This window comes from Leptonychotes weddellii, chromosome 5, assembly GCF_054177405.1.
Source record: "Leptonychotes weddellii isolate Sample4059 chromosome 5, ASM5417740v2, whole genome shotgun sequence".
Lineage (NCBI taxonomy): Eukaryota > Metazoa > Chordata > Mammalia > Carnivora > Phocidae > Leptonychotes > Leptonychotes weddellii.
Genome location: NC_138373.1, coordinates 69,369,064 through 69,381,568, shown reverse-complemented (window position 1 = coordinate 69,381,568; position 12,505 = coordinate 69,369,064). Strand labels below are relative to the sequence as shown.

Here is a 12,505-nt window from a genome sequence, read left to right as displayed (position 1 = left end):
AGAGAACTGTTTTCATATTAAGACTAGGAGGGGGGCGCCTGGGTGGCTCAGTCGTTAAGCGTCTGCCTTCGGCTCAGGTCATGATCCCAGGTCCTGGGATCGAGCCCCGCATCAGGCTCCCTGCTCGGCAGGAAGCCTGCTTCTCCCTCTCCCTCGGCCCTGCTTGTGTTCCCTCTCTCTGCCAAATAAATAAAATCTTTAAAAAAAAAAAAAAAAGAGTAGGAAGTACATTTTCACATACCCACTCTGTGTCTGGCCCTGGGCTAAGCCCTTGACTAGATCTCCTCCCAACACCCACTTCAGATGACGACGCTGGGGCCACCCCAGGTGCAGTGCTGCACCCAAGCTCCGAAACTCTAAGCGGCAAGGTTCAGTCCCTTCCGCTCAGCAAACCGCCTCTTGCCCACCACAATGCTGCTTGGACCTCCTTGCCAACAGTTCTGTGGACCACAGGAGGGGGAAGTGGTCTGATTCTACAACACGCAGGATTTAAGTTAAATGTGAAGAGTAACAGGGATGGGTACTGGCGCCAGGACTGACCAGCGAAGGGGAGCTAGAGGCCCCCACAGCCTCTGGTGAAGGTCCCAACTGGGACATGTGGGCATCCCAAGGTTTGTGTGCATGAGGAAAACCCCAGAGGAGAAAGTTATCCTCCACCTTACAGTCCTGAGAGGTAAAACGACTTGCCAAAAGGCCCCATGGCTAGTTAAAACTGGGACCAGAACTCAGCCTCAGCCCTGCACTTTTTTGCTACACAATTGCAATGGCCATGGCCATCATCTGGATGCCTCTGGAAGAGGAGAGAGTTGGTTCCTAGGAAGGAGGGCAGCAGGCAACCCACACATGTGGATAAGCAGGTTCCGCAGCCAGAAAGATCCCTCCTTCCTATTTTCACGCCTGACACCATTAGGGCTTTAGCCCTTGGAGTCGTCCACTCCTTCATTCACAACTGTATACTGAGCACCTACTATATTGCCAGGCATTGGGTACAAGGTCACCAATGACATAGTCCTGCCCTCAACATCCTTCAGCCTCGTGGGGGTGGGGGTCCAGGGTTTCCCGAGAAGATGCAAGTACAGTCTATCCTTCGTACTCACAGAATATTCACAGATTCTGTATTTGCAAATGTGCCTACTCACTAACATTTGGAAGCCCAAGATCCATACCTGCAGTGCTTCTGTGGTTATCTGCAGATACACACACGCTCCGCACCACCGAAACTGGGAGCTGCCATCGCACGCATTCCCAGCCCAGGGGGAACAAGGCTACACTCGGCCTTCTGGCTCCAGTGCTCACACTAGAAACGACAGGCCTTTGCACGGTCTCTTCGGTGCCACCTGGTTCGCATCTTTGTACTTTTTGCTATTGATTTCGCAGTTTAATCAGGCCCTCCCAAGCGCAGTGCTGCAGCGCGGGCTCGTGTTCCTAAGTGCAAGAAGGCTGCGGTGTGCCCTCTGGAGACGAGACGGGAGTGTGATAAGCTTCGGGTGTGACCTACAATGCTGTCCACTGTGAGTTCAAGGGTAAGAAATCAGTAATATCTATGAAAGAAATAAGGTGTCTTTGAACAGAAACACACATAAAACAAAAGTTATGAATTAATCAGTTGAAAACACTGCACCAGATGCTCCCAGGGACCTCACCCCAACCGCTAGAAGCAGTGGTACAGTATCTGCTAATCCAGTGTGCTCGGTGACGTTACAGAACTACCACGAATCCTAAGAATCAAGTGTACTCAGGGAGGGTAACACATTAAACAATTATAGATGAATATCTTGGGGGTAGGAGGCAGGATTTTAATAGACCCTGAGCTCAAGGTACTGGGAATACAACAGCTCATGGAGACAGAAATGTCAAAAGGTGGAACCAGCCCAAATGTCCATCAACAGGTGAATGGACACAAAATGTGGCAAATCCATACAATGCAATATTACTCAGCCCGAAAAAAGAGAATGAAGTTCTGGCACATGCTGCAACATGGATGAACCTTGAAAACATTATATTAAGTGAAATAAGCCTGTCACAAAACGATGAATATTTTATGTGTCCAGTTATTTTACACTTTTTTTTAAGCGCACCAGGAGATGTGGGGAGGGGGGAGAGATGTGGGCAGAGAAGGGGATTAAGGGACCTGGGCCCAAAATACAGGAGACACAGGAAAATGACCTATTTATAGCTAGAAATGAAAAGACAAGATGGCAGCATTTGGGTCACGGGCAGCAAGTCCTTAGGGATGAAAGGAAAGAGAGGGAGCGAAGGAGGAGAAAACACCCAGTCAAAAAACGGACCTCCATGGGCTGAGCTGAGCCATGTACTCAGCTGAACAAAACTGGCCCCAGTGTGACTGTAGATGGCCGGCCAGGGCTTGCTGGAGTAATACATATACATAAATATATGTAACAAATAACACTTTTATTATAAAAAGAATAAAACCACACAAAACCTAGGTGTCCCAATCCCACCCCAGAGCAGCCTCCCTAGTGGTGCCTCTTCGTCCGCTAACACACACGAGGCTCCAGGGAAGGCCTGGCATGAGCCCGGTCCGCTGTGCAGAGGCTTCAGAGTCATGTGACCTGAAGGAAAATCTACCTCCTACCAGACATGTGGCTGATCAGGAACTTGTTTAACCTCCCCAGAGCTTCTGATGAAGGACAGAGACAGAACAGGTAAAGAACGTGGAACACAGCCCAGTGGGTCTGCACCACCCACCACCCTCACTGACCTTGCAGTGCGAAGACACTTACCACACCTTGCTCCTTGACAGGACAAGAGCGGGGAGGGGTGAGAGAAAAGGCAAAGGAGGATCCCACCATCCCACCAGTGTGTCAGAAGGAACCAGTCACAGAGGGCCCACCCACCAGGCCAGGAGAGGGGTGCTGTGGGGCAGAGGTGCCCGCTTGGGCTCTGGAGTCAGAGGCCAGGCTCAGATCCTGGCTGGGCCTCCAACTGGCCAGTAACCCTGGGCAAGCTATAGACCTCTCCAAGCCTGTCCCCCCCAAATACATTCCAGAGGTAATAATGTTATCTCCTCATGGGACTGTTGTGAGGATTCAGTTCAATCGTGTCTCCCACGTACAGGCACAGAAGCTGGCTCTCGGGAGGGCTTCTCGAACATTGGTGGTTCTTGGCGGAATGATGGAGGGGGGCAAGGGAGGGAGGAGTGAGTCCCTCTGGGACGCAGTGGACAGGAAAGGAGCAGGAGGAATGAGGGGCACAGGAGGAGGAGAGGGTGTGGAGACAGCAGGCCGGTGAGAGAAGCTTCAACAGGGAGGGGCAGTAGATAAGTCAGAGTTGAAGAGGATGATCCGTGGATATAGCCCCAAGCCCTCCACCCATTCCCCGGAACCCCCAATCCCGGGGCGGGGAGGTGGTCAGGAGAGCAAATGAGGACAGGGATCCACCTTCCCAGGAGCTGGGACCTGGGACTCTGCCCCAGCCACCCTTCCAAGCAGCCAGGGATGTGGGTGTCTGTGGGCCTGGCCCTAATACACCCAGGAATTGGGTCACAGCAAGTGGGTGTCCACGGCCTCCACTCCCCACTCCACCCCAGGGCTGGCCCCGGAGCCACTAAAGGGGCTGAGGAAGCGGTGATGGGGCTTTAGGCACAGTGCCTGCACAGAAGCCCCTCCAAATAGGTTCTCAAAGGAAGGTAAACCTGGCTCCAGGCTCAACCTCACCAGATTAATTCCCCTATCGGGACTTCCGTGTCCCCACTTACACAAAGAAAAGGTGGGGAAAGTGGAGTATCATTCAGAGATAAAAAGAAATGAGCTATAAGTCTCTAAAAGACATGGAGGAATCTTAAAGGGATCTTGCTAAGTACAAGCCAATCTGAAAAGGCTACATACACACTGTATGATCACAACCACAGGACATTCTGGAAAAGGCAGCACCACAGACCCAGGAAAAGGACCAATGGAGGGATACGTGGAGCACAGGGGATTTTTAGGGCAGTGAAACTGTTCTGTACAATACTATAATAGTGGATACCTAACATTCACGTTTGTCAAAACCCACAGAACACACAACACAAGGAGTGAACCCCAGATGTAAACTATGGACTTTAATAATAAAGTATCAATATTGGCTCATCAACGTAATAAATATGCCACACCAATGCAAGACGTCGACAATGGGAATAAGTAAGTGGGGGAGAAGAGAAGAAACTGCATTTTCTGTTCCATTTTTCTGTAAACCCAAAACTGCTAAAAAATAATAATAATAAAAAAATAAAGGCGTGGGGGGGTGGTGAGGCTATTAACTTTTTTTTTTTTTTTAAGATGAGGAGAGTAAGACTTGCACTTTTTTCTCCTTGGGGCCTTTCTTCGGGATTCTAAAATAAAGCAAAGGTTACGAAGTTCTAGAGAGGCAAAAGTACTGAACCAAACTAGTGGACTTCACTTTAAGTGGTCCTGTCCTACGAAAATTCAGATCTCAAAGTAGATCCCAGAACTAGGGAGTCTTTGCCTAACACGCTTTGCCACTGAATTCCGTCAAATAGTGGCTCCCCCTGGGCACGGACTGAACCAATTTATTTCCCTGAGCCCAGCTGCCACTCAACAAGTGCTCGTTTTCCCCAGCCTTGGGTGGGTTTGCTCCAGTCGGCGGCTTTCCCAGAGACGTGACTGTGCCCCACTCTGCCAGGACCCCAGGGTGTGCAGCACAAGGCACCAAGGGTGGGGGCTCTGAGTGCACACCCTGCTCAGGGAGGAGCTCTCAGCACTGGGGAACAGCCCTCAAAGGCCCAGAGCATCAGGGAGCTGCAGGGAACCTACAGGGCTCCTGTAGGCCTCTCTCCACCTATAGGTCTTATCATCTCTGGAAAGGGCCTGCCCCTGGGAAGAATGAAGGCTCTAGCATCTGGACAGTGCCCCAGCTGCCAGGACACAGGAGCGGGGACAGGCTGATCTGGACGAGAGGCAGGAGAGGTAGCACCTATCCTACTCTTGGTCACCTTTCATAGAAATGTTCTTCTGCCTCAGAGCTACCCTGCCCGGACAGGGCTGGAAATGCAGACTGCAATGCTCTGGAGATTCTAATGGCCCAGAGCCCTCAGACCCTAGGCTGAGGTCGCCATCACAGAGGACCCACCCTGACCCAGAAATCTCACCGCACTGATTCTCTCTTGCACCAGCCACACACCTACCAGTGGCTTACCCCTGCAGACCCAATAATCACCCCACCTCCCATTCCAGAATGCATGGTCATCCAGTTTGGTAACAAGGCCATGTAAATGGCTGGTACCCAGACTGGGCACAAGCATTTGTTGTTCTGGATGGGGCTGGCCCAGCTTGAGCCAGGGGCCCTGAGGAGTAGACCAGGTACCTAGGAAACCAAGAAACCACCTGTGCCCCCTATTCGGAAGCATACTCTATGGCGGGTGCTAAGCCAGGAAAAGAACTTCATAGAGGGCCTTGTTCCCTCCTCCTCCGCCTCCTCCTTTCTTTTGCACAGGTCATTCCCTGGGTGTTCCCTGCCCCCGCCTCACCTGGGTCCCCTGAAGAAAGGCCAAGGCTCAGGACACCAACCAAACTCTTTCCTTGCTTTCAGAGTCGTTCACACCCAACATCTTCTTGTGGAGATTTTCTCCTTAAATGAATTTTCTCCAAAAATGTGTAAATCGCACATCCGACAAGGGACTTGTATCCAGAATATTAAAGAACTCTCAAAACATAACCATCAAAAGAAAAAACAGGTAAAAGATTTGGATAGACATTTCATCAAAGCAGTTGTATAAATGGCAAATAAGCACACACACAAAAATGTTCAACATCACGGGTCATTAAGGAAATGCAAATTAAAACCATAATGAGATGCCACTACACCCCGGTTACGTTGTCAAAGACAGAAACAAAAAGCCAACAATACCAAGTGCTGTTGAAGAATCGGAGCACCAGAACGCTCCCGCGTCGCCGGTACCAATGCAGAGCGGTACGCTTACGCCAACAGCGGCGCGTGTCTTAACCCGTCGCACGTTCGCCACCGTGGGGACCCGCAATCCCACTCCTTGCTATTTATCCAAGAGAAATGAAGGCCTGTGTCCACATAGAAACCTGCACACAAATGTTCACAACAGCTTTATTCAAAATCAACAAAGGCTGGAAACAACCTACAGTCCGTCCACCAGTGACTGGATAAGCACACTGCAGTGTATGCATATAATGGAGTCCTACACAGCAAGAAAAGGAACAAGCTATTGATACACACAACTGGGTGACTCAAGGCACCATGCTGAGTGAAAGAAGCAGACCCAAAAGCCACATACTGTATGACTCCATCTGATATTCTTGAAAAGGCACAATGACAGGAGTGGACAGAGCCATGTTGTCAGGGGATGGGCATGGGTCGGGGACAGGGGGAGGGGGACAGACGGACAGACAACAAAGGGGTGTCAGCATGAGGGAATCTTTGGGGGAGATGGAGCCATTCTGTACCTTGACCGTGCTGGAGAATACCCAACACTTTGCAGTTGTCAAAACCCAGAGAACTGTACGCTAGAAAGAGTAAATTTTGCTGTACGTGAATTTAAAAATAAATGTTTAAAAAGTCCTCATTTTGCCCAGATTACCCAGTTCAAATCCACCTCACTCATAAAGCCTATATACCCCGCCTCCTCTAATTTTATGACCATGACTCTGAAATTACCACTTTTCCTATCTTCTCACCTGTATTTCTCCCTCTCTCCCGCCCCACCTCTTGCTCCTGTTCACACACGCTTGCTCTTGCGTGCGCGCACGCACACACACACACACACACAGAGCTATCAAAACGCTACCCATCCTTCAAAGCCAGCTCAAGTGCCTCCTCCTCTGAGAAGCCTTCCCTGACCCCTCCCAGCCCCATCAGAAGGAATCACCTTTACCAGGCATCCCCTCAGCACTAGTGTGTGCTTCTAACTAGCCCTTCTTTAATCTTGCAGGTTTTCGGTGTTTGCTGCTCAGTCCGTCTCCCCTGCTGGACTGCAAGCCCCCTGAGGACAGGGACCAGGTCTTCCGTTCCACATCTCTCCCGCCGCCCCCTGGCACAGTGCCAGGCACACAGTGGGTGCTCTGTGACCACTGTGGAGTGGCTGAGGGCAGGTGCAGGCGGCGGGGGCCAATGCCAAGAGAGGCAGGCTGGCAGTGCTGGGGCTGGCAGAGCTTGGAGGAGGGTATCAGAAGCCACTAATACAGCTCTGCTTCCTCTCTTGCATAAGCAGCACGACTATTGCTTAAACCTCCAAGGGCTGGAAGTGACCTCAACCCCCATTCCAACATGAGGTCATGTAATTTACGATGGAGCATTTCGGAGGATGCTTTTGCTTCTTCAGCACCACCCAGCACAGTTCCAAGCCCCAAGCAGGACAGATGCTCAGGACACACCTGTTGATGGACTGGAACCTATCTTATCACACGGGTGCTGACATTTCTTCTCACTTCCAGAAGGCGGGCCTTCTTTTCAGCAATAGTAGATTAGGTCCATCTGACCTGAAGACAATTTCATGACGCAGAACTACGGGGTAGAGGCACAGCCTACAGATAGGGACACTCCAGGACTGGGTTCTTCCCAGCATATCCCTGGCCTCTCCCTCTTACAAAATTAAAACTTAGCCTGTCCGGAGTTTAAGGACCATTTATTTGATAAGCACTTGTATAGTTTAGTATGTGCCATGTAAAAAACTAAGCATATTACAAATATTAACTAATTTAATCTTCACATTAACCATATGAAGTTGGTTCTATTAATATTTTCCTCAACTTGCAGAGGGGAGAGTAAGACACAGTGCAGTCAGATAGCTTGCCCAAGGCCACATAACTTGGTAAGTGGCAGAAAAGGGATTCAGACCCAGGCAGGCGGGCTATAAAGCTATACTGTCCAGGGCGCCTGGGTGGCTCAGTTGGTTAAGCGACTGCCTTCGGCTCAGGTCATGATCCTGGAGTCCCGGGATCGAGTCCCACATCGGGCTCCCTGCTCAGCAGGGGGTCTGCTTCTCCCTCTGCCCTCTTCCCTCTCATGCTCTCTGTCTCTCATTCTCTCTCTCTCAAATAAATAAATAAAATCTTTAAAAAAAAAAAATAATGTTAAAAAAAAGCTATACTGTCCAAACACTAGCCACCACCCACATGTGGCCATTGAGCCCTTGAAGAGCAGCTCGTCCAAAGTGAGATGTGCTGGTAAGTGTAAAATGCATGCCAGATTCCCAACACTTCATATGAGAAAATATAAACTATCTCATTAATATATTTTTTTACTATTGATGGCACATTTAAATGATAATATTTTAGACATAGTTGTTTGATATATTATTAAAATTCATTTTACCAATTTCTTTTTTTTTTTTTAAGATTGTATTTATTTATTTGACAGACAGAGAGAGCACAAGCAGGGGGAGCGGCAGGCAGAGGGAGAAACAGGCTCCACGCTGAGCAAGGAGCCTGATGCAGGACTCCATCCCAGATCATGACCTGAGCTGAAGGCAGACGCTTAACCGACTGAGCCATCCAGGTTCCCCTCTTTTTACTTTTTAAGTATGGCTCCTAGAGAACTTAAAATTACATATGTGGCTTACATTATATTCCTATCAGGCAGTGTGGCTCTGGGGTCTGTGCTTGTGGCCACTACTCATCTTCCCCTGCCCCAGCCTCAGGGGGGTAGCCTGTCCCTCACACCTGCTCGTTCAGCTGGTACGCGATGGGGAGCCAGGCAGTAACTCCCACAACTCCCCAGTCCATCTCCTCCAACGGCTCAGACACGGCCCCTTCCCACCCCACATCTCTCAGCCTTGCCTCCAGCTCTGGAGATAGCTCATCTTTACCTCCTTCCAGCAGGAATCCCTGAATGGCAAGGTGGGGAAATCCCTCCCTCATTGCCTAGGGCAATCCCCACCTGCTGCATGCGGGAGAAACTGAGGCCCAGGACCACATGGAGGAAACAGAAGCCCCAGAGGTGCCATTTCCTACCCACTACAGAAACCTCCTCCAAAGCAGCCCTAGCAAGCTCTATCTACATCGTCCTACATCATGAAATTCCATGTAGGTCTATGTAGTTCTATAGAGTGAAACTGACTTCACATCACATGGACCCGATCCATAGTACTGCAAAGAGGGCCTGCCTTCTAGCAGTGAGAAATGACAGCACCCTGAGGGCGGGACAGGTTCCAACCCCCTATTCCCCCTCTGCTAAGACACACACAATATCCACAGTATAGGCAAGCTCAGTACTTAATAAGTCAGGGTGTATCCAACCTCCGAAAACAGACACGGCTCCCAATGTGGCCAGAGCACCACAGAGCCTACCGGACTAGGGTTCTTGACGCAGACCCCGCCACGCCACTGGCCCACACAGGCTCAGGGTTTAACAGGGCAGTGGGAAGAGTCAGTTTGACCTGGGTTCAAACTCCAACCCCAGAATTAATCTCTGTGTGGTTTTCCTCCTCTTCTTTAGAGGGTGAAAAACAAAACAAAATCAAACCAGCAAACCCTATCTCACAGGGCTGCCATGAAAATTAAACAAGGTGATACAGGCAGAAATGTCTAGAATTGGCACCTGACAGGCACATAATAAATGCTCGTTTCCCTTCCCCTTCCTTCATCAACCAAAGCCCCAGGTTTTCTCCCCCAAGAATTGATAGTAAGTTCCCATTCTATACATACTTAAATGCAGGATTTTATATTTAAATCTATTCGAGTTCACCTTAAGATAAGTATACATATTTAACATTACTCAATGTCAAGTAATTTTTTAATGGCTAAAAATTGAACACAACTTACAAAAATGTTTGGTAGGGGACACCTGGATGCCTCAGTCGGTTAAGCATCTGCCTTCGGCTCAGGTCACGATCCCAGGGTCCTGAAATCGAGTCCTGTATCAGGCTCCTTGCTCAGCGAGGAGCCCACTTCTCCCTCTGACTGCCGCTACCCCTGCTTGTGCTCTGACAAATAAATAAATAAAATCTTAAAAAAAAAAAAAATTTGGTATTGTGCAGTTAAAAAAATTAAGGTGTATTCATGTAAGGTAATCTTATCCAGATCCTTATAATTATGGCTTTAAATTATTTTTTATGATACAGGATATTACTATATAGTATTCAGTAAGAAAAAAAAACAGGATACAGTGTAATTGCAATTATGCTAAAATATATAAATTTACTTGCATGAACACAAATTTGGAGGGATGTATACCAAAATATTAACCGTGCTCATCCCTGAGTTGTGGCATTATGTACCATTTTTTCTTCTTTAATTTATAATGGTTTTCTACAGTGAGCATGTATTAATCTTAACAGAAAAAAATGGTTTTTCTTCTCCTATTTCTGCTTAATCTCAGCATTTAGACAATTAAGATGATTATGAATCCTGGCTCTGTCCTCCTTGCTTGCTATCGTAGACACCCACAGAACTGATAGAGGACGAAGCCAAATGAGAGTTCTGTGGCCTGTCACTAGAGACCTCCCACCTCCACAGTGACGTGAGCTCAGTACAAGCCGCCAGGGTAGCCTCTCAACCGGCTACAAATCCATCTTACTGCTGCAGCAGCCCGATCCTATTTATTTCTCTTGAACCCAAGAAAAATCATGAGACTCCAAGTCCTTACTAAACATCCTGCCAACCTCAACTAGATGTTTCCAGGACTTGGTAGGGTGACTGTGTTGGCAAGCAGTTCTCTCAGTGCCATTTTGGAGTCCCCTTGTCAATAAGAAGCCTACCAGCCTGGGGCGCCTGGGTGGCTCAGCTGGTTAAGCATCTGCCTTCGGCTCAGGTCATGATCCCAGAGTCCTGGGATCGAGTCCCACATCGGGCTCCCAGCTCAGCGGGGAGCCTGCTTCTCCCTCTGACCCTCTCCCCTCTCATGCTGTTTTTCTCTCTCTCTCTCACTAATAAATAAATAAATAAAATCTTAAAAAAAGAGGCTTACCAGCCTGCCATTTCCAGATCTTGTCACATTAAGGAAAAATGATAACAACAGTTATCATTTTGCCACCTCGCCCTCCCCCTCTGATTTGGCAGGGCTGATGTGTAAGAACCCAGCCACCGAAACTCACCAAAGGCAAGTCGGTGCAGTGTCTCCCTTCTCCCAACGCCCGCTCCTCTTCTCCTGAGCCCTCTCACCAAGTCCGCTCTTCGTTCCCAGAGAGAAAGGCAAGAGAAGTGTGCTCTGCCTCCAAGAACGATCCACCACATGCTTCAAGCAGGAATCTCCCCCTGCCTGTCCTGGTTGTCTTACTGCTCTGACTGTTGCTAAAAAAAAAAAAAAAAAAAAAAAACCCTTTTATGTTGTCCAGCTGACCCAGGCCTGTTGCCTCCCCACCCAGAGCTCTGCCTACTGAACAAATTGCCTCCTCGTCAACTATTACTCAAGGCTCAAAGCCAAGATGGAGATCAGCCAGGAAGAAACAAAACTAGCCTTTTATCCTGGCCAGGACAATTCACGAAGACCTCTCAAGGGCTTGAAGGGAAGGGGAATTCATGGTTCTGGCAGGGGTGAGCTTGGCATGAGCTGACGCGGGCACACACCACAATACCTTTGCTGGTAAGACACAAAGCAGACCGCTCCACCAAATAATGGGCTCCAAGCAGCTCAGGTTTCACTCTAAGCAAAGGGCCCCCTGGGAAGGAGAGGCCCACCCTATGTGTCATCAGCCCTCCCCATCAGCCCTATGCACTGCCCCCAACACCCTCCTTTCCTTTCAGCCGGATATGCAATCTCATCCCACAGGAGGGTCACCCTGCCTTAGCACAGCTCCCATTTCCTGCCCCTGGTGACTCCTCTGAAGTCTATTGTTCCCATGAAGTTTGGGTCAAAGGAAGCCAGGTCCCCACCCATGGGGGCCCGCCCACCCTCGGCACCGTGATGGAGCTGGCCCACACTACCAGGAGCCGGGCCTGTCCTCCTGCCTTTCCAGGGGCCTGCCGGTATTAAAGGCAGGAGGGTGTAGGCACCCATCTTAGGGACTGGAGTTCCAGTGGAAACGTTCCCAAACAAAGATCCAGTCGCTACCAGCTGAAGGCTCCAGGACCATATCACTTAGGACATGATTAGAGTCTCCCTAGTATCTAAATGGAGAGACCAAAAGCAAGGGGAGAACTGTCATTTCAGAAGAGGTCAAGGCAAAGCTGGAATTAGAACACAGAGTTGGAGACGGCACTGCCCAGTAACAAAGCCCTGCCCCCACCTCCACCTGGGCCCCTGAGCTAGTTAAACCCCCGGGGGAAGGAGGGGGGCACGGGAGAGCAGCTGTTCAGCTCCAATTTCAGAGCTTTAAAGGGAGCTGTCGCCCCAACCCCTGCCAACAAAGGGTCATGGGGGGCAAAGCAAGACGGGCAAGGTAAAGCCACCCTCACAAGCCCTGAATTTCCCACTGCCCCCAGACTGACCTCGACTACAGGAAAGGCCACGGAGCAAAGCTGGTGACCCATGTCCTCCACTTGCACTGAGGAGGAGGAGAGGAGCCGCTGATTAGGCAACAGGTATCACTCTGTGCCCGTCACCAGTGCAAGACTCCAGAATGGAAGTCGAGGGACGTTGC

General features: G+C 49.6%; 1 protein-coding gene across 6 annotated transcripts in view; it reads right to left on the bottom strand.

Moving 5' to 3' along the window:
- The window catches only part of TEAD4 (TEA domain transcription factor 4), a 67,137-nt gene that overhangs the window by 50,688 nt on the left and 3,944 nt on the right, over positions 1–12,505 (bottom strand). The window contains exon 1 of one of the 6 annotated variants that reach the window (XM_081821043.1): positions 11,021–11,183. The exons of the other annotated variants lie outside the window; for them this stretch is intronic. Coding sequence (XP_081677169.1) covers positions 11,021–11,159 — 139 coding nt within the window. The 5' untranslated portion in view covers positions 11,160–11,183. Of the gene's footprint in view, positions 1–11,020; positions 11,184–12,505 lie in introns of those variants that run through there. 6 annotated transcript variants of the gene reach the window in all.